The sequence below is a fragment of the Pelecanus crispus genome, chromosome 4 (assembly GCF_030463565.1).
Source record: "Pelecanus crispus isolate bPelCri1 chromosome 4, bPelCri1.pri, whole genome shotgun sequence".
NCBI classification, from domain to species: domain Eukaryota; kingdom Metazoa; phylum Chordata; class Aves; order Pelecaniformes; family Pelecanidae; genus Pelecanus; species Pelecanus crispus.
In genome coordinates, this window is record NC_134646.1 from 71,218,679 (window position 1) to 71,240,163 (window position 21,485).

Genomic DNA, 21,485 nt, shown 5'->3' on the forward strand with positions numbered 1-21,485 from the left:
TTGCGCTCTTGGATTTGTTGCTGTAGCTCCCGCCCGCCAGCCGCCCTCTCCCCCTTCCCTCCGTTCTCTCCTTGGTTTCGTCCCGTGCGGGCCATAGCGACGGCGGGCGCGCTGAGGGAAGATGGCGGCTCCGGCCTCGGCACAGCTGCCGGCTCCGTGAGAGCGGCGCTCACTCCTTTCCCCCTTCCCCTCCTCGCTCCTGCACCCCGTCCCGCCCGGCTGCCCTCCGCCTCTTCTCCTTCCCCGCCGGGGGCGTAGGGACCATGTCGGACTCGGAGGAGGAGGAGAGTCCGGACCGCCAGCTCAAGCTAGTGGTGCTGGGGGACGGCACCACTGGCAAGGTCAGTGCCGGCCCCCGCCGGCAGCGCCCCGCTCCTCCCCTCTCCGCCGCGGTGCCCCGAGCCCCTTCCTCCTCAGCGCTCCCCCCAGCTCTGCCGCTGAGGAGGGAGCAGTCCGTGGCGACTTCCAGTCTATCACGCTGTCGTTGTCGCGATACCCGGCGGCGCGACGCCGGCTGCCTGCTCCCCCTTCACCCCCAGCCCCGCACTTCTCCCCCTCCGTCGTCTCCCCGCGTGTGTGGGGCCGGGGCGCAGTGGGGAGCCGGGCCGGGCCCCCGCCGCTCCCCGGCCGGCAGGCAGGGGCGGGCCCTCGGCCGGGGCGCTTCGCCCCCTGCTCGGCAGCGAGACCCTCTAACGGGGCGTCCGTGCCCTCGCGGCACCCGAGGAGGCTTGGTCAACAAACAGACGTAGACGACTTTAATCCGATTTTCTTGAGCCTTCATAAAAGGAGCGGCTGATACTACGGCGCTGCCTGGCATGGCGTTCCCCGGCGATCCCCGTGCCGTCAGCGCGCTGCAGACCGCGCAGGGGCGCGGGTGGTCGCTGGGCGGGAGCTGCTGGAGCAGCCCCAGGTTCTCCGCAGTGGCCGGCGGGGCGGGGGGCGGCGGTCGGGGCCCAGGGCCCAGCAGGTGGATTCGCGGTTCCCGCCGAAACGGCGAGCAGGGAAGGTCGCTTAGCTGGGGCTCCTGGCTCTCTTCGTTTCGGCTTCGGAGCTGACAGCCTCCTGAGGCGGTTAGAACAGTTTGCATCTATTTGACTTCCTGGTTCAGAGATTGGAAAGACGCTTCTGGGTCAATTTAGTTTTTGTTGTGACTTTTACCTTCCCCCCCAATCTATAATCGACATAATTACGTACTGTTTGTAAACAGTTTGTTTATAAACAAGTTATACTTGTCTTTTTAAAAGCAAAATTTTGACGAATAGAGACCAAAGAAGGCAAAAGATGCTTTCTTACCACTGGAAATAGTCACTCATCTTTACTTACATGTGTGAATGTACCTATTGCAATATGTAGCCTGAATCCTTTTGTGAGATACACACTAAAATTGTAATTTTATTGCGTGTTTGAAGAATACAATTTTTCCTCTATCATTAACTTGAAAACATGCTGAGGCAGAAAGTCTGCCTGCTTAATATTTCGGATGAAAAGTAGAAGTATTCTTAGAGGTGGTTTAAATGAACTGCCTGCCATTAATAGAAATAAGCTCTTAGTGAAAGTACATACATGGTTTTGCTCACTTATGCAGAACTCTATGAAGAAACAAAACATTTCTTGTCTCCAGTGATTCTAAACCCAGTCTGAAGTGGTATTGTATTCATCTGAGTCAGTAGATGGGCAATTCCAAGCGACTGTGTGATGAGAGCATAATAAATGCACAGGATTGACAGCTGAAGTGCTGTTTCACTGGTAGCTTTCCCCAGGAGTTTTCCATTCAGACTGAGGAATCCTTTCACTACTGCTGTTCAGCACCTTGTGGCAAGACGTCTTGCCAAACGTGGATTTTCAAGCGTTCTTGAGTTTTGATGTATATTCCTGCTGGTTCCTACCTCTCATATGGGAGCTGCCACTCACTGAATCTCCTGCTGGCTCTAGGAATCCTGTGCTTCAAGTGCAGTTTATTTTGCGTGAGCAGCAGCTATGCTACGGTGGGCTGCTTTTCCTCCTGTCCCCCCTAGATGATGCTGTAATAGAGGTTTCCTCCAGCCATCCTGATGGCCTGGCAGCAAACACTTGCAATAATAGATTTATTGTAAGATCTTGTAAAAATAAAGAAGTGATTGGGTCATGGAATGGAAGGATAAAATGTACCTAGTGCTATTTCCAGCACCTCAGAAGACTAAATCGTTGAGGTTCCTCTCCTTTGTTGGCTACTCGTTCCGCTTACTTGTTGAAACATGCGTATGTCTATGTTTTCAACTCTAAATAGCCTGCCTCTCACATCTGTTTCACAGCTGGTCTTTACACACATGCATACTTAGCCTCTCATTTACTGTGCAAGATATTGTTTTTTCTCCTTCTCTGTCACTGGGATCATCAGACAGGAGGAGTGTAGGAAGTAATGGAATACATCTTTGAAATATTGCATCTTGTGTTTAGTGTGAGATGTTCACATTTGACTTCTTTCCATTGCTTCCCCCCCTGCCAGAAAAAGAAGAGGAAAAAAAAAAAAAAAGGCTTTTATTTCCTCCCTCTTGGCCATCTGGGTCTGTCTGGTCTTCAGTTCTCCAGGGAAAAAAATTTATGTCTTTGTGAGTCAGCTGGCTGAGGATGAAAACTTCATTTCTCTTTCCTCACCCATTGTTTAGAAGCAACGTGATTGAGGTTGTGTGCAAGGGTTGGTAGCAGTTTAAAAACAAATCAGTGTCAGTTCAAGCTAAGGGTAATGTTTTGTTTCCACTAGCTAGGAATTGCTCTATCCATGTTGTGCTTCTATTAATTTGTTTTGTGGTGGTTGAATGAATAATTGGATACTTAGAATTTTAAGGGTAGGAATAAGCACTGCTGGAGCAAGCTCTGAGGAGAGAAGAGTAAAAAAGGAAGAAGGAATGAGAGGAGTGAGAGAGTGAGACAGAGTAAAAGCTGAAGAAGTGTTAGGGTAAAATAGAGACGGTAAGGAAATGGTAAATTGTTGAAAAGAAAAATTGAGGGAGGCAAGATTGGTTAGTAAGAAGATAACAATGATTTTAATGAACTAGACAAACTAGGAAAACAACCTGAAAAGAAATCGGAAGCAGGGACAATGTGAGATGAAAATAAACAGCAATTATTAATAGCAGTTGGCTCTCTGATTTGGATTACAGAAGGAAACATATATACACACAGCAGCCTTGTGCATCTAGGTTTAAATCAACCCACTCTTCCTGAGCCAAAATGATTTTCCATTAAAATAAACCAGCAGTACTAGTATGGATTGAAAAAAATGATGTTATGATCCAGATATTTCTACTCTTGCTATGCACAGATTGGCTTAATATTGAAGTGTATAATGATGCTGATTTGAGCTAGAATAACTCTGATTTGCTATGGTTGAAAAAGGTTTTGGGCCTCTGGAAGAAAATCTTGGAGCTATTCATGGGAAGGGAGGTCCTGAAAAATACGTGTGTGGGAGGAGCAAAGCAGCGGAGGTTCTGTCTTTCTGCCATCTGTTGCAACTCCGGCTAAAGTATGGTAGCAGAAACATCCTACCTTTTCCTTCTCCTCTTAACAATGGATGATGAAAATGAGAGAGTGAATACTTGACCTGGTGTGGGAATTTGCAGGAGCTAAAATGTAGGCTGGAATACAGACTGGTGTCCTGCTTGCTTTAGGATTTTTTAGGATGTCAGATCTTTAAGCATTGTGCCAATTCTGGATCTTGTTACACATGGGCTCAAAAACTTCATCAGTGTTGACAGAAGCATTGTTGTCACTGTTCAGTCTTGCAAATGGAAAATTTCATCAAATATCCTGTGCAGATTGGCCTAGCTTCATAGATGCATGTCTAATGTCAAAAAGCCTTGATAATTTAGTGTTTTTCAGTGAACAAAATTTTATCAGTAGTTAGGAGTAGAGTGGAAAGACATCACCTTCAGATGACAAAACTACTTCTCTTGTTTACAAAATACCCCCTCCCCTCCCCCAAGCTAGACTGTTCTCAGTTGCAAATTCTCTGTGTAGGACAGTCATGTGGTTTTATGCTAGTTAAAGCATTAAATTATTTAGCCTAGTGTTTCTTTTCATTTTGTCTGTCTCAAAATCCTTGCCAGTAGGGGTAGGACATGACTGAGGGGTGAATGTTGGCGTGCTTGGGGAATGGCACTGACGTTCTGGAAGGGAGTGAGGGAAGGGATAGATACGTGTTGGTTTTTGGAAAGTGGATTCTTAGTTGGCTAGTAAAGTTGGTATGCGAATGGAAATTCATGGCTTCAGAACTAGATGCTTGCATGAATTTTGTTTTTAGCTTTTCTTTCTTACAACTATGATACTACACTTTGGCATCACTTTCTGAAAGCTTTCTTCTATAGGATTTTACTCAAAGAATTGTCATTGGCAGGGTTTCCCCTACAAGTTTCCACGTTGTCCTGGTGAGTAGTCAGTGTCAGTTAGAGCTGGCTGTCATTGCTTGTTCTGTTTGACTTGTCTACATATACCTACATATAGGTATTTAGGAACAGCTTTTCAGCAGCTTATACTGTGAGTTGTTGACATTGAAAAATAGAAGCAAGAAGTTGTCTTGCCTCATCTGTGAGGTTTAATTGCATCTTTGCTTCCAAAAAACCTTCCCAAATATCCCATTGTAGTTTGCGCTTAGAATACTGTAATTTTTATGTATTATTTTTTACTGCTGTCTTGATTGCTGTATGTTAGAACCCAAAGACTTTTTTTTTTCTGAAAGGAGGGAGTTTGTAACACCAACTTCCAATAGTGTATTGCTATTTAGAACAGCATATAAACATTTGCTTTGAAGTATTTAAGACAATTGTGTGAACATGCCAAACTGGGTCTAATGGAAAGTCTGCTATGAAAGTCGGTGGCCTGGCTGTCTTAGTAGAGATGTGAAGGAGCAAGGCCTTCTTGATACCATACTATCCTCTGATTGCTAGATCAATAGCTCCAATTTTATGGATAGAGCATAATCTTTTTTAAAAATGGTCACTGATCACTTATTTATTTTTATAGCTACAGTTCTACTGAACCATTATTTAAGTTTGGTCGTTTTTTACATAGATTGTACTCAATGTATCCTTACAGCCAAAACTGTCATGCAGAATCTTATGGCAAGCATGGCAGAGAACAATTTTAGGATTGAAGGGAGTATTTGCATTGTAGAAGTACTTGAATATGCATTGACATAACTCCTCTGTTTACTGTTGGGGAGAAGTTTGGACTGTTGCTTTTAGTATTTTGTGGATTAATGCTTGTTCTGTGAATAATAAATAGAGAACTCTAGTCTGGTAATGCAACACCTTCCTTGACCTCTAATGTTTATTAGAAAAAAAATTAAAAAGGAGTTAGTCAATGATTTTTTTGCTATAAATTCCTTTGCATTCAAGAGCACAGTAGAGGAAAACTGTTTAAGAGAACTTTGCCATGCTGTTGATTACTTGCTGCTCTTATTGGTTGGCTGTTAATTGAATGTATGTTGTTTATTTTTACTAACACCCCTAGAAGCCCTCAGGGAATATTGAGTGTCACAGAGTGATAAAGCTAATATTTACTGAGCCCTTAAAACAAGAAGGGAGTGGTTGCTTATTTAATGGGGATCTAAATTAGTGTGTTGGAGAATATAGAATACTATGATATAGTCAGATGATATTTTTATCTGTACTCTAGGTACTGGTTACTTTTCCAAAAAGGAAAATTTCAAGGAGAAGACTGTGTGGTGTAGTCCTGCAATGTTCTTATTGCAATGTTCTTATCTACATCTTTCAGGTCATGACAGATTAAAAATGATGTCTGTGTAAACTTGACATGCTAACTATTGTGATTAAAAGAATCAGTTCCTCTGATTTTTTTTTTTTTACTGCTACAGTCTAAATCTGTACTGAATTTTGTTTTGTGCATAGCTGTAGGCAGAAGAATCTTCTCACGATTCATCCTCTGTGGTCTTCACCCTTTTCACAGTGATATAAATATATAAGCGTACTTAATGCTATTTCTAGTTTACTTGCTTTTTTCCCCCCATTTATTTATTTATTTTTAATCCTCTCGGGGCTTGAGTTCAGTGAAGTAAATGAAAATGTTGCCATAGTCTTTAACTGATTTTTTGGATTACTTCCTATCTTCTGATATCAAAACATAATTTATGTTTTTATATATATGAGACAGTGATAGGAATATAAATGTGATATAGAAACAAGAAAACAGTAAATCTTGTGTTATTTACTTCACATGTAATTAAATAGTTGAATAAATGTTTGCCTTGAATAAATGTTTGCCATTCATACTAGAGCTTTAGTGCTGGAGCTCTGGTGATCACGTTTTCATGCAAAAAAAGAGTAAGTTACCTTTTCTTCCTGTGTATATTTGACATTACTAGCATAATTTAGATCTCTGTTATAACCGTTCTATTAACAGAGCTTGCCTATTCTCATTTTTCAGAACTATTGACATTATTTTACTGTTGCATTTTTAACTAAATGTGCTCTAACAGCAATTTCTAATAACAATTTATGTGAGTCATCTCTTCAGGTCTTGATGAATGGAAAGCTGGCAAAAAAATTCCTTCTTGCCCATTGTGAGTTTTCTTAGACAGTGTAAGGGTTTTGTGAGGCTGCTAGGCTTCCCCCCACCCCCAATCTAAATATGTATTTAGATTTTTTTTCCCCTGCAACTGCTTTGTTTTTATATTTTCAGATGTCATGTCAACAAGAGATTTGTAAGTGTACGCAACTAATTTGATGCAGGATGTGTTTTACCTATGTGACATTCATTTTAAGTATAGTATGTAATTTTTTCCACAATACAAACTATTGTACTCTTTATAATTGCACTTCTCTTTTCTCCTTTCCTTTTTTCCCAGCCTTAAATTGTGGGGATTTCTTTCTTTCTTTCCCTTTCCATTGGGGTTGGTTTGGTGTTTTTTTGGTTTTGGTGTGTGTGGTTTTTTTTTTTTTTTTTTTCCGTGCATGGAGAACTTAAATTGCTAGTGAAAGAATATAAAAGCCTTGCTTCCTTACTTTATGGAGGTTAGTGGTGTATCCTTTTAGCAGTATGTAGTAAAAGCTGATTCGTTATTAGGTCAGCAGTGTGTTGGTCTACTATAATAAATGCACAAAATATAAATTGAAGAAATAAGTTTCCAAAGTTCTACTTAAAGGAATGATTCTGCAAATGTGCATTCTTAACATGAGTTGAGTTTTTTTCTGTGTACAAGAAAGTACTCTTCCTATCTTAGACTTAATGTAATCCCTGATCCTGAAACTTTGATGTACAGTGGCAGGAATCCCACCACACTTTGGAGCCCCTGTGGGACTCTGCACTATGCAGATCTCTGTTCCCTCCCAGAAAGTTGGTCTGGGATCATGGTGTTCTGTACCAGGGAAAGACCCTTGTGTTGGAAATGAACGCTTTTTAGAAATAATAAGCTCTTCAGGTATGGATAGTGTAACTTAGATTTGTGTCAATTTGAGCATACTAATGATACCTCATTCAAATCTGTGTAATATTTTGTAATATGAATATCACAGTATCTTTGAAATACAAAGGAAATACGCTCCTTCCTTCTTTTTGCATAAATTAGTAGCCTTTGACACCTCCTCTTATTATGTTGAAGTTGGCTAGAATGCTTGTCAATCCAAATCCATGAACACTGTCAGCATGCGTTGATTTAAAAAATGCTTAACTGTGTTTCATGCTTCTGGTTTAACATCAAGTTTTTTGTTTCAAATGACAACTTAATTTGATATTGTTCTGTTTTAGACATCCTTAGCCACGCGTTTTGCCCAAGAGACATTTGGAAAACAGTACAAACAAACCATAGGACTGGACTTCTTCTTGAAAAGGATAATATTGCCAGGTAAGAGAATAAAAACTAACATTGAAAGGCTGGGCAGCAGTAAGACTTGCAGAAACAGATTCTTCAAAGTAATGTATACTAAATAAGCTTAGTACAGTGCTTTTTATGGCAAAGTAAATTAGGTTTTTACCTAATTTAAGAGAAAATTTTGTTAGTATGTTCTTGCCAGGTGACAAAGTGTTATGCATTTGCAGCTTATATCTTTAAGTAAAATACAGAATTCAAATAAAAGGAATGCTATCTATATTCATGATTTTTATTATCTCTACTTGAGTGTTCTCGCTGTCCATGTGGGTAGTGTAACATACAACAATGAAATGGAACTTTAAATACATTCATTGAAAAAGTATGTGTGTTTTGAAAGGAATAGTTTTTTTTTAATGAAATGCACAACTTGTATTTGAGTTGTGTGAGAGAAGCATAATGCAGCTATGGAATCGCAGTGCTCTAATATGTGAATGCTGTTTTATGCAAGGCAGCATGAAATTGCTGGCATTTAATAGACCACTAAAATTTAGGGTCCCTCGGCACTCATAAAAATACAGTTTGAGCATTCAAGATGTTTCACTTCATGATGGCAAAGAAACTATTTAGATGCCAGTTGCAGCACACTGCATGGAAAATGCAAAAAAATAATTAAAAAAGAATAGTTGCTGGTAGAAGTTTGTCTCCAAACAATTGGGGGTTTGAAATAAGTCTTTTCATTGATTTGTGGTTGCTCAATTTCTAAGTATGAAAGTATTTCATTAAATGCATTTTCTTCGAGTTTCAGAAATCGGAAGAAGTTAGAACAGTAATTATTAAAAGTTGTAGTGAGATTTGATAAAGTTGATGCAAGTTCTGTAGTTCTGTCTTTTTTCCTTGTGAAGGGCGGGAAAGGAAGCAAACCCAGAAATGAAGCATTTTAGCTATAACCTGAAGTTACAAGAAAATATATACAGTTCTTGAACTTATTTTGTTAAAATTATATTGCCAATAATTTCTTGGTTATGTTTATATATTTTCTTAAGTGAAACAGAATAATCTTTTCAGACTATTCTTGCATTCACTATTTTGGTTTGGCCATTTTGCTGTACTTTTTTATTATCTGGTGAGTGATAAAGTACCAAATTTCAGTGCTTATTTCTCCATAAAATCAACAGAATAATTTTTTTATTGTCCTGCTCATGCCTCTAAAAATACCAGTGTGCATAATACTTAGCAGCAGTACTTGCAAGTGGAATGTGTACACAAATCATGCAGTGTACATGCTGAGAACTTGTATTTTGCAAGTTTTTTTCCAGCTGTTAAGCATACATAAGCTATTAGTACATTACTGGGGTTCTAAATATTCTTGTTGAGTAGAAAATTTGGAAAATTATCAACTATTGATTCATTCATGTTTTACTTTCTTCTAGTTTATTTTGTAATAAAATCAGAATACAGATGAAAATAGCACCAAAACCAGCAACAAAATCTGTACATCTATTTTTCTCATTTATCATTAACAAAATAATAATGTTTGTGGAATGTATTCATATTTAGGAAGAAGCATTTTTCTGTAGATTGTCATTCTGGTTTTGCCTATGCCTATATATGTGTTTAGGTATATATGGATTTCTGTGTTTTATAGGTAAGCTGAACTGGTGATAGGGAGTGAGAGGGAAGGAAGAGAACAGGGAGGGAGGTAAAATTTCTAAATACTGTAATGGGAAGTATTACTTAAGTAAGCGGATTTTTCTAATTTCTTGATTAGTTCTGGGTTTGCGGAGCTGCTATGTTTACTTGAAAGGTTAATTCATACTGCTGCACAGAAATTATAATGTGTGTATCAGGAGGGAAAAAAGCCTCGATTTCTCTTATTTAGTAGGAGAATTGATGAATAACTGTGGTTCAGTATTTGAATTTTTTTTTATTCTTTATAAACGTGAGCAAAGATCTCAGAAGTTAAAATTACTGATTTCTGGAATTGCACGGAAGTTTGCATTAGAACACATTAGAAATGCATTTTAGCTTGTAAAATAAGTACTGTTTTTCTGGGTTCTTTTGGCTTTTTTAAAATAAAAGCTGTATTTGTCTCCAGTTGTTGTAGTAACTGATGCAGTTTTGCAGGGAAAAAAGTAAATATTTTACATGGTAAAACAATATGGTTTAATACAAATAGTAAATGCTTTCATTAATTTTGAACAATATGACTTTTAGTGTTCAACTGTTGACAAATTCTCTTCATGCAGTTTGTTCAAAATATTTTTTTCAAATGTAAATCAATTTCAGTATATTTATTGATGCAGTATTTTGTATAGTCTGGATGCAACCACGGTGCACATTTTACTGCTTAAATAGTGTATCTGTGAGTCAGAGGGTCTGCTGATAGAGATTCTTAAGAGCCATAGACGAATACTTTTAGGAAGGTTGTGGGTGCAGTCAAGTAAACAGGATTCTTCTGTTAAAAGGATTTTTTTAAGCCGTCAGTGCAAAAAGTGGGCAGGCTCATGTTTTTAGTTCCATCTTGACTGTGCAGCACTTTAAGTAAGGTTAACTAATGCACCAAGTATACTTCTGCAGGATCACTACTGAATCAGCCCAGTGGCTTCAGTTCATACCAGAAACAATCTAGATACCTGCACTGTGTTGCCTCAGTTATTTTAACTTCGCACTTGTGTGCATTTTCTACAGAGTAAAGAAGTGCTAGTGTTTTCTTGTTCCTTATCAGTGTGTTACATATTATTTTTATGGGATTCTGCAGTTATTTTTATTGGGATGTTAACCTTGTTTCTAAGAACTGTCTTATTGTGTGTGGTTTCTTTTTGTTTTGTTGTCATTCTCCAGTTTGTATGTTCCTCTTAAATCTATGAAAAAACAGAAGATTTCAAACTCATTGCAGAAAACTTCATGTGCTATTATCATAGTTGTTAATTAAATATTGCTAGGCAAATTGTCCATAGTTTTTCCTTCTGTCAGAATAATCCTAACATTCTTCTTTCTCCCCCCAAATCAATCTGAGCACAAAGCAAGTATTACAGGACTGAACTGAAAAAAAGGGAAAATGAAGCATTTTGTACTGGAGATGGACAGCATGAATTTCAGTAGTTAGTGAGGTCTTAATTAGAACCACTCCACCTTAAATGAGCATTCCAACCTTTTTTCCCCTATTTCTTTTTTCTGTTGTTAGTGAAGGAAAGTAAATAATTCATAATAGTAGATTTTTCAGTTGAACAGTCACTGTGAGACCATTTAATTTAACTTCCTGCATTGAAGTTTCTCACATAATTTCATACAGTTATCCAGGTACTAAGCCCAGAATGTTGTGCATGATTGCTATTCTTAGGAGGAATAATGAAGTTAGAAACTTTTTAAAGCATTTGAACACAGAATTAGGCATCTGAAAATTGTTGAGTTTGAAAGGGATAATATTTATAAAGCTTTTTTTTTCCAAATAGCTGGCATGAATGACATGGTTAATTTCCAGTACAATACATACAACCAAGTTAGGGGTAGAATACTGCAGCATGGTGAACGTTTGAGCATATTTAGTTTGTATACCCACTGAGGATGCATAGTAATTTCAGACTGCAGATTCACCAGTTTATCCACACCACATACTTTATGGAAGACTTTCCTGCATTGTTTGCAGTCACTTAGGTTCCAAGCTTTAAAAATAATGAATTAATACATAGTATATGCACTGTCAAAACAAATAAGCTTTTTAATCTGTGAAAGGTTGCCTTTATTGAACTGGAGTGTTTATGATGTATTTACTAAGCTCTATGTAGAAATTCTTTATCTTAGTATTAGATAAAATGCAGTGTAGCTTAAAAGTACTGTGAATAGATTGCCTCACATTCGTCTCTATATATTTCACACCGAAGTAGCACTTTAGGAAATGTGTGCTTTTAACCAGATTAAAGCAAGATACATCATAAAACTGTAATGTGGTGTATTTAATACCACAAGTAGCCTATATTCAGTTATATAGTTCTAATTTGCTGTTTATATTCACTGAGCACTGGGATGTATTTCCATGGAGCACACTCCCTTGCATAACTAATGTGAGTGTGTTAGTTATAAACTGATGGCTGAATAGATAGCATTGTGTAAAATAAGGTTGTTAATAACATAAAATAGTTGAATTAAGAGTATGTCTTTCTTAGCAGCCCAAAATACTGGGTTCTTTTTCACTCATCTTTCAGTTGTGATGTGGAAGTTGTTGCAATTTTTTTTTTTTTAGTCCAAGAATAAAATTAATAGGCAGCTATGATTATTTGTGAGTATGTAAATTGTTATTAACATGTAAGTCATGTGAGTTGTATGCAGATTAGAAAAAATTTCATCACACCTTGCTGTATTAAAGTTTGGTGCTTCCAGGTAATCAGTACGTTTTGAAAACAGTTCTCACCCTTCAAAATGAGCCAAATTATACTTTAATATGTTTGTAGGCACATGGTGACATACATTGCTGTGTGTGTGTTTAGTTAGAGAGGGTTTCTGAGTGGTTAGCTTGCAGAATATGTATGACTTGCAGGATATTAAATATTCTGTATTTACACTGATTTTTTGTTACTTTGTTTCTGAAAACCTGTTAATAGTTTCAACATAGCTTGAAGACTGTTTAGAATAGAAAGGAAGATCTATTCTTGGTGTAGATTCTTTGAAGGTGAAATTATGTAAATTGTGTCCAATTTAGTTGCCTGCTTTGGGGTGGTGGGTGGAAGAAATAATCATAGGATAGTTTGCATCCTCAACTTAGATTACCAATATGCAGTTACTGTGCAGATTTTCCCCACTTCTAGATTTGTAAAGAAAATTTGGAGGCGGGGGAGGGACATAGAGTATGAAATAATGAGCTTAAGTTGGCATTAATTGTGTTACCTTTCAAATCCAAGTGCTATAGAACTTTCTCTGTAAAGTTGTACGTGTTTCTTCACTGAAGTATGTTATATAATTTCTAGTCAGGAATGTTATAGTTTATGCAGTTCCAATTCTTTTCTGTTAATATTAAATATGTTAATATCTAGCTATAGTATTACTGCATCTTAATGACTTAGCTGCGCACAAGTGACTTTTTTCCAAATCATAGTCATCTTTGTGTTGAAATTTGGTTACTATTTATTGTATACTTCTAAAAAGCCATTGCTGTTGATATGCTAGTGCTGTATTACCTGCTGAGAGAATATATCTTTAATTTTATTTGTATCTAAATTTTCCAGGTTATACAATATCAGTATCATTTTCTTTTTCAGGAAATTTGAATGTTACTCTTCAAGTATGGGATGTAGGGGGGCAAACAATAGGAGGCAAAATGCTGGATAAATATATTTATGGAGCTCAGGTACAGTATAAATGATGATAATTGTATCTATAGTAATTATATCAAATTCATTGAAACTTTGTTCTTAAAATCATACATATCTTACAGGTTGTTGTTTCATAGATCTCAAAAATGTTGAATCTCTGCTTAACCTACACTTAATTGATATTCATATGCAAGTCTAATTTTGGTATGTAGTTAGTTTTTTAGAGCTGACTTAAAAAGCAAAGCAAGGGTGTGCATTTGTAGATCTGAATAACTCTCAAGAACAGACGTATGTTTCCATGCTTTGTGTCTTGAGTTAAGAAAAGCAATCATAGTAAGTAGTAAAGGCTATTTGGATATCCACATGGTAGATATAGTGGCTGCTTTTAGAACAGATGCCTCCTGGGGGAAAAAAGTAGAAGGAGGAAATTAAGAGCAATCCTACACCATTAAACTCATAATGCAACTGGGGTTATAAGAGGGCAAACAAAAGGAGGCAACCAGGTAGCTAAATATTTTTGCAGAACTCTTATCCAATGAAAATTCATTTTATCTTGAGGTTAACTAAGCAACTTAAAGTGAATGGTATGATTAAGTAAAAGCTAAATATTATAACAGTATCTTGAATTATGAGATTATTTAGGAGGGCGTGCTATATGCCAAACTTCTTAACATAAGTGATCCTAAAATGTATTCTGTTCTTTAATTTGGAGTTTGTAATGAGAACAGTAGGCATAACATTTTGTTACAGAAATGTTATATTTATCTGAAAAGAAAACAAATGCACCTATTTTCCCCCCGATACTTTAAGCAATAGGAATATGGAATCCTGCAACTTTACTGGACAGAAACTTTGTACTAATAAGTATAGCACAGGAATGACTAATTAAGGAGATTAGGATTTATTAGTTAATAGAATAATGACAAACTTGTCAATTTAACATTTTGTCACTTTCAAAAAATGTCTAAATGTTTTTAGCTGTTGCATCTGTTTTATAGCATTTTCTTATTTTTTAATAAAAAACATTTTGCTGCCCTGTTAAAGATCTACCAAGCAACAGGAGAAAGTGGCTTCCATGACAGAGGGAATTTGATTAATCACAAATTGTTGCCATATGCCCAAAGTAGACTCAATGAAGGAAATAAAAGGCTATTAACTTTTTCTGTATTGAATTTGGCGATAAACTTAGGAGTTTCTTACCAGCCAAAACAGGTCAAAAAGTTAATGCCAGTGCCCCAAAGTAGTGAAAACGTTGATATCAGTAAGGCTAAAGTTAAAAAAGTTTGATTTTTAGTCTTTCTGAGCACATTACGACCCTACGTCCAATCTCGTCTCCTTTAATCCTCCCCCAACCCTCATTATAACTAATTTTTTTAATGAACTAATGGCTGTTCTGTCTCCCATTGTTGGGATGTATTGCCAATGTCTGTAATAGGCTTCTTATCATCAAAGCTGACTTGTAACACAGTTTTCTATTAGCTTTGTAACAGCACCTCTTAAAGACACATAAAACTATCTTTATTTTCATCTATTCATGAAACACCATGAATAATTTGGAAAGGCACTGCTTTCAGCTTGTTTCTAGGCAGAAGCTTATTTCATGTTGAACATCTGTAGCTTCGTAGAAGAAAGAGGAAAGATAAAGTAGAACAAGTAGGACTATTTAGAAAGAAAAATCCTTTTAAGTATGTATAAAAATTCCTGTGAATGGACAGCAAAGCAGCAAGAAAGGAATTGGGAAGAGCTAGCATGGAATTAGCAAGGGTAAATTGTGCCCAACCAACTTGATTGCCTTCTCTGGTTAGTTGATTGGCTCTGTGGAGGGGAGAGCAGTGGATGTCAAGGCCTTTGACATAATTTCCCATAATATTATTACAGACAAAATGTAGAGATACAGACTGGATGGGTGGACCATAAGGTGACTGAAAAACTGAATGGACAGCTGGGAGATGGTCCATAGCTAGGTGTCTTACTGGTGCCTGGTTATAAGTCGTATTCCTTAGGGGTTGGTACTGGGGTCTTGTCTTTTATTAATTTTTTGAACAATGGAACAAAACATTGTTTGTAAGTTTGCAAATGACACCAAATTGGGAAGGAATGGTCAATATGCTGGAGGGTAGGGGTGCTATTGAGAGAGACCATGACCAACTGGAGGAATGGACCAACATAAGCCTTCTGAAGTTCACTGAAGACAAATGCAAAGTCCTGCACCTGGGATGGAATAACCTTATGCAGGCTGGGAATCAAGTATCGAGGAATCAACTGGAGAGCATCCAGCAAAGGGCCACGAAGCTGATTAATGGACCGGAGCGTCTCTCCTATGAGGAAAGGCTGAGAGAGCTGGGACTGTTCAACCTGGAGAAGAGAAGGCTCAGGGGGATATTACCAATGTATATAAATACCTGAAGGGAGGATGTAAAGAAGATGGAGCCAGGCTCTTTTCAGTGGTGCCCAGTAACAGGACCAGAGGCAGTGGGCACTAACTGAAACACAGGAGGTTCCCTCTGAACATCAGGAAACATTTTTTCACTGTGAGGGTGACCCAGCACTGGCACAGGTTGCAGAGAGAGGTTGTGGAGTCTCCATCCTCAGAGATACTCAAAAGCCATCGGACAGACATGGTCCTGGGCAGCTGGTTTTAGGTGATGCTGCTTGAACAGGGGAATTGGACCAGATGACCTCTAGAGGTCCCTTCCAACCTCAGTCATTCTGTGAAATGGCTTTGGAGAAAAGACGGTGGGGGTCCTACTGGAAAAAACCCAGTTGAATGGGAGTCAGCAATGCACCCTTGCAACAGTAAAAGCTAAGTGAATACTGGGCTGCATTAGTAAGAATGAAGTAGGCAAATCAAGGAAAGTGATTATCGTCCTCTCTGACATTTTTGAGGCTACATTCGGACTACTGTGTTCAGTTCTGGATTCCTCAGTACACGAAAGTCTTTAAAATATTGGAGCAATTCTAGTGAAGGTTACTACAAAGAAAGTATGTGTACTTATGGTGTGTTGCACTTTGTCAGCGTGTGTGGTGCAACCGGGATTTTAAACATCGTGTTTGTAAAGTACACAAGCTGTACACTTACACATAGAGTAGATGATTTGGATCTGTTGCAGAAATTGTGTTCATCTGCACGTATTCTCCAAATCTAAATCATTCAGATTTTAAGTACATGTGTAGAATAGCTTGCAGCATGCCTACAGTATGCATCATGCTTTTATCCAGTATTTGCAGATGCCTACAGCCTTGAATAGACTTAATCTGGTTGATCATCGTGAGATTCAGAAATCACAAGTGGCTGAATTCTTTCTTTTCTGCTCCAAATGTATGGCAGACCTACTCACGAAATACTAAGACCAGCTGGAAATGGAAGTTTTGAGAATCTACAGCAACTGAAAATGTTATCTTAATAGCAAGTCTACAGTTTACTTGATCTCAGTTGAAATTTGATCAGGATACCAGGGGGAGTAAGTGGAGCATCCATCTATACTTTGCTGCAAACCTTGCCACTGGAGGTTTCCTTCTCTTTGAATGAGAGCTGAATCAATTCTCTAGGATAGTTCTTTTGGTTAAGTTACTGTTAAGGTGCCATTTTTGGACTGAGGTGCCTGATTTCTTGTTCCATGTTTTAAAATAAGAGTTTCAGATTTGAGGATGGGAACCTATTTAATTTGCTTGTGTGGTTGCAGTTGGAGAAATTGCAGTTCACTTGCTGCCTTTAAGCAGTTCTTTTTTGTCCTTTTTTTTTTTTTTTTTTTCTCTGGTGTTGCTCATCCAGAACAATATAGTTGCCACATACTGTCTTGGTAGCTGGATTTCACTGATGGGTCAGAAGAACTCTGCAAGCTTGGGGGAAGAAGAGCTCTTTGATCTTTACAAATGAAAGGTTCTAATAAACAGCTTTCTGTCAGTGTTGATTAAAACACATTTATCTCAGAATTGAGAGAGGTTAAGAGTAATCATATAGTCATTTACCATAGCTCAGCTGATAGACAGTAGCTCATTCAATTATGGTAACTTGATCATGTGTATTTGAGTGACCATATCCTCAGTATCAGCAAAGACAATGGTGGTTAAGTATATGTAGACCCTAAACTGTTTTCACCTGTAAAAATAGCATTTCTGCAGATGTGCAAGACATCATGATGAAGTTACTGTTTTCTAAAATGAATATTCTGTGACTAGAAAAGAATACTTTAGAATTTTTATCTGACATATTTCATGAATATTAATGAAAATTTGGAAGTTAATTTAGTTTCTTCATACTAAAGTCAGTCATAGGATGTGGGCAGCTGAGGATAAACCTGAAGAAGAAAACATACGGTTTTAATTAGTGTTTTCTGTAGCTTTCTTTTATTGTGACAAATCTTGACATAAACTTGACACCTTTTAAATGTTGATTGTCTAGTGTGAATATATTGCCTGGTTACAACACTTCCATAATTGCAGTTCTGTTGTATAATAGCGCTGCTGCTGTTTTCCTGGTAGGTATATTGGAACCGCTCCTCTCTCTTACCTGTAATTGCTGCCCCTACCCACATATCTGGTTTAAAGTATCTTTAAGAGCGGGCAAACACTATCTGATAAATTGGCTTGTTAATAGAATAAGAGTACTGCAGACTTTACCTTCCCCAGAGACCAGCAAATAATTTCTGCAATATTCTCAGTTTCTAGTGACCTATTTTTGAAAATACTCTATAATTCCAAAACAAAAAGCACTCACATATGCACTAATGTAGGCAGAGTGTCACTCTTACTAGAGTGCAATTATGCAAGCAGGGACTATTTGCCACATTGCTGGAGACTAGAGAATTAACATGCTGTTCTCTGCATGTTGTTCTCCATATGTTTCAAACCTTTTTCATGGCAGGGAAATGCACTACTTTTGTGTAAAAAGGCCGGTGTTAATTTTCCACCTTAATTTTTCATGCATATTCGGAAAATAACAGCTTTTATACTATCTACTCATTCTGTACTCCATATACTGTAAGTTTGTGGAAAATATGATGTATTTTTGTGAAAGCAGTGATGGGGATTCTATGTTAAATAAAAAAAGGTGAAATAAATTTTAGCTATGGAGCTGTGACTAGTCCTTCATTAATTATCTATATCATACTAAGTTGCTTATAGAGTGCTGTTGTGACAAAAATCTAAGCAGGAAGTATTCTTTATGACCTGGATGCTATGCTGCTTTTTTTTGCATCTCTAAGATGTCATACCTGCCATCTTTGTTTCTTAAGTATAGCAAATATTGATAAGATTAAAAAAAAGAATGGTTAAGAAAAGAATATGCTTTAGAGGCAATGTTTTAGATCATGGAGAAGGGGACCAAAAGGAAGTTAGGTGAGCTCTAGTTGCAAACTTTGTTCAATGATTTCTTTCACAGTAAATCCACTGTGAATACTCTTTCTTCCAAAGGTGTAGGTAGGCTGCAGTTGACTAGAGGATGTGTAGCAGAGTAGCATTTTGATGAAGAATTAGTTAGAAACAGAGTTGACCAACCTTAAATGCTCAGATTCTATTCACTTTGTCTTACATCTAACTCTGATTAAACTCTTCAGTGCTGAAGATGGTTTAGATAGTCTGCTCTGCTTTTCTGAAAGCTGGCAAGAAAATTTGACCCCTGGTGAAAGAATCATGCCATGTGCACTTTTTCATTTACAACTTTCAGCCTTATGTCTGTGGTTTGGTTTTTTTTTTTTTTTTAAAACCTTTACAATACCCATCCTTCAGCTTGAGTTTCTTCTTTTCCACTGAGCATAACATCAGTATGTGCTTCCTAGAGCAAGTCTTAAATTATGAAAGACAAATACATAACATGCACAGGCATTTGGGTAGTTATAAAAATAGTCAGGAGGAGTTAACTGAAATGCAAGATATTAAGGAATAAATTGTGCAAAAGTTGGAAGAGGGAAGTGGATGTTTAATACTAGATTTGATTAGTAAAGTAAAGGAGGAAAGATAGCAAGGGAAAAGATGGGTGTCATAATTCTTAATTTCCTTGAAGGAACTGGTGAAAGCTGTTCCTAGAAAATTAATAGCAGCCATATGTATATAAGGAACAACTCATTTTGCCAAGGAGTTGATGGCATCGAAGGAGAAGAGGTAGATTTGTATTGCTGTTGTAGGGAAATGGGAATTGAAGGGATCTCAATTGGATTTGTTGCCCTCCTCCAAAGCTATACCTGTATAATGTTGATTTCATTTTTATAAACCTTCAAAAATCCTCCAGTGTTGGTGACTCTGCTGTCCCTGAAGGTGATGTACTTCAGAGCTTCCCTATTTTTATTGTCTACATGTTTTTTTTCCTAGTAGGTACCCTTGCTATAATCTTCTTGCTGTAAGTTAAACACATTGATACATGTCATATTGATCACAGAATTGTAAGAAAGTTCAGGGTGGAGGGGATCTCAGCAGGTCTCTAGTCAAACCTCCTGCTCAAAGTATGGTCAACTGTGAGATGGGACTAGGTTGCTCAAGGCTTTATCCAGCTCCTTGTAAATATCTAAGGATGGAGACTGAGCAACCTCTTTGGGCAACCTATTCCACTGCTTGATTCTCCTCATGGTGAAAAAGCTTTTCCTTATATCTAGTTTTAATTTCTCTTGTTTCAACTTATGTCCATTGTGTTTCATCCTCCTGCCCTGCACTACTGTGAAGAGCCTGGCTCCATCTCCTTCATAGCTTCCTTATGGGTATGGGGAGGCTGCTTTTAGGTCCTGCCAGGACCACCTCCTCTCCATGCTGGAGAATTCTAGTTCCCTCAGCTTTTCATCATAGGACAAGTGCTCCAGCCTCTGATCATCTTGGTGGCCCTCTGCTGAACTTACTCCAGTTTATTGATGTCTTTGAGGGACCTAAGACTAGATGTATTACTTTAAATATGATCTAACAAGTGCTGAGTAGAACAGAATATCCCTTGGTCTAGTGGCTGTGCCTCTGCTAATACAGTCCATAGACCATCCTTGCTGCCAGGGAACATTGCTGGCTCATATTTGGCTTGCTGTCTACCAAGACCCGCAGGTCATTTTCAGTTGTTCCCCAGCCAGTCAGTCCCCCCCAGCCTGCATTGTTTATTCCTCCCCAGCTGCAGGGCTTTGCATTTGTCCTTGTTGCATGTTGAAATGTTCCTGTTTGCCCATTCCTTGAGTGTGTCTACATACCTCTGAATGGTAGCCCTGCCCTCAGGCATATTGGCTGGTCCTCCCAATTTAGTGTCATCTGCAAACTATGTATTAAGAGCATATAAAAAGAGAAGTCCTGTTACCTTCTCTTGAAACTTTTAGCAGCATTATCATGCCTGCCATCAGTCTTGTGTTTGTTGAAACAGTCTGTTTTTTTTCAATTTTCTGATGTCAGTCATGGTTTCTAAACCTCTGATACTGTTACTGGTCTCGTCTAGTCTACTCTTTTCTTGACATTCAGTGTCCAAAGCTGGATGCATTATTTCACCTGGAATGTTTCATGCCAGTGTGATATTTGCCTTTTTGCTACAAAATAAGCTTGATATATTCAACTCTGGTCTACTATAACCCCTTGATCTTATTGTATAGAACCTGCTACAAAGCCAGATGTTTCCTATTGTGCAGTTGATTATTGCTTCCTTTGAACTTGTCATGGCACTTATTGAATTGCATCCTATTATTTTTTGATTGTTTCTCATCATATAAACTAAATTCTCAAATAATCTTGCAGTCTCCACCAGTTTGTTGTCATCTGTGAAATTAATTTAATAAGTGTGCACTCTATTTTGTGATCTAAGACACTCCTCATGAAACTATCAAGTAAAGCTGGGCCCAGACGAATGCCTGAAAAACCTGACTTGAAAAATCTTTTCTGTTGACAGTGGGTCATTGAACCAGCTGATTTTGTATGCATTGTATTGTTTTTTTAGAATATTTATGAAAATTTCATGTGTGGTACAGTGTGCAGTTGCAGGGATTTTTTTTCCAGATGTGAACTCCATGAGAACAAGTGCAACAGAAACCAATTCTGACTTTATTCCTCATTTACGTGATACTTACTTTATTAGGGTGTAGTGGAAAGTAGGGGCAGAAGACTCAATAATTGAGGGGAGAGTGATTTGTGAGGTCTGACCTTAGAATTATGGAGGGGAGAAGGTGGGCATTTGGGCTGTTAATAGGATGTGCTTTATAATATTGGATATTAGCTCTGAAGAAGCCTCAGTAATGTCTGTTTTGAGTATTTGTTGCTTGTAGCCTGGCCCAAAACCTCTGAAATATATGGGACTCCCTTCTTTTTGACTTCTGACCACATTTTTAATTTCTCCTTTGGAAGTTTAAAGCTTGCCAGTACTTCTTGCTTGTCTTTTACAGCAGTGAAGGAAGGGATCTGGCCTTTCTCCCTAAAGGAGAGCAGAG

At 38.1% G+C, this 21,485-nt stretch overlaps 1 protein-coding gene across 3 annotated transcripts in view; it reads left to right on the forward strand.

Moving 5' to 3' along the window:
• The first annotated feature begins 263 nt into the window (after window positions 1–263).
• Window positions 264–21,485, forward strand: part of RAB28 (RAB28, member RAS oncogene family) — a 67,060-nt gene continuing 45,838 nt past the window's right edge. For all 3 annotated transcript variants that reach the window (XM_075709650.1, XM_075709649.1, XM_075709652.1), the window contains exons 1-3: window positions 264–341; window positions 7,741–7,837; window positions 13,057–13,145. In XM_075709650.1, the coding sequence (XP_075565765.1) occupies window positions 264–341; window positions 7,741–7,837; window positions 13,057–13,145 (264 nt within the window). The remainder of the gene's footprint in view (window positions 342–7,740; window positions 7,838–13,056; window positions 13,146–21,485) is intronic.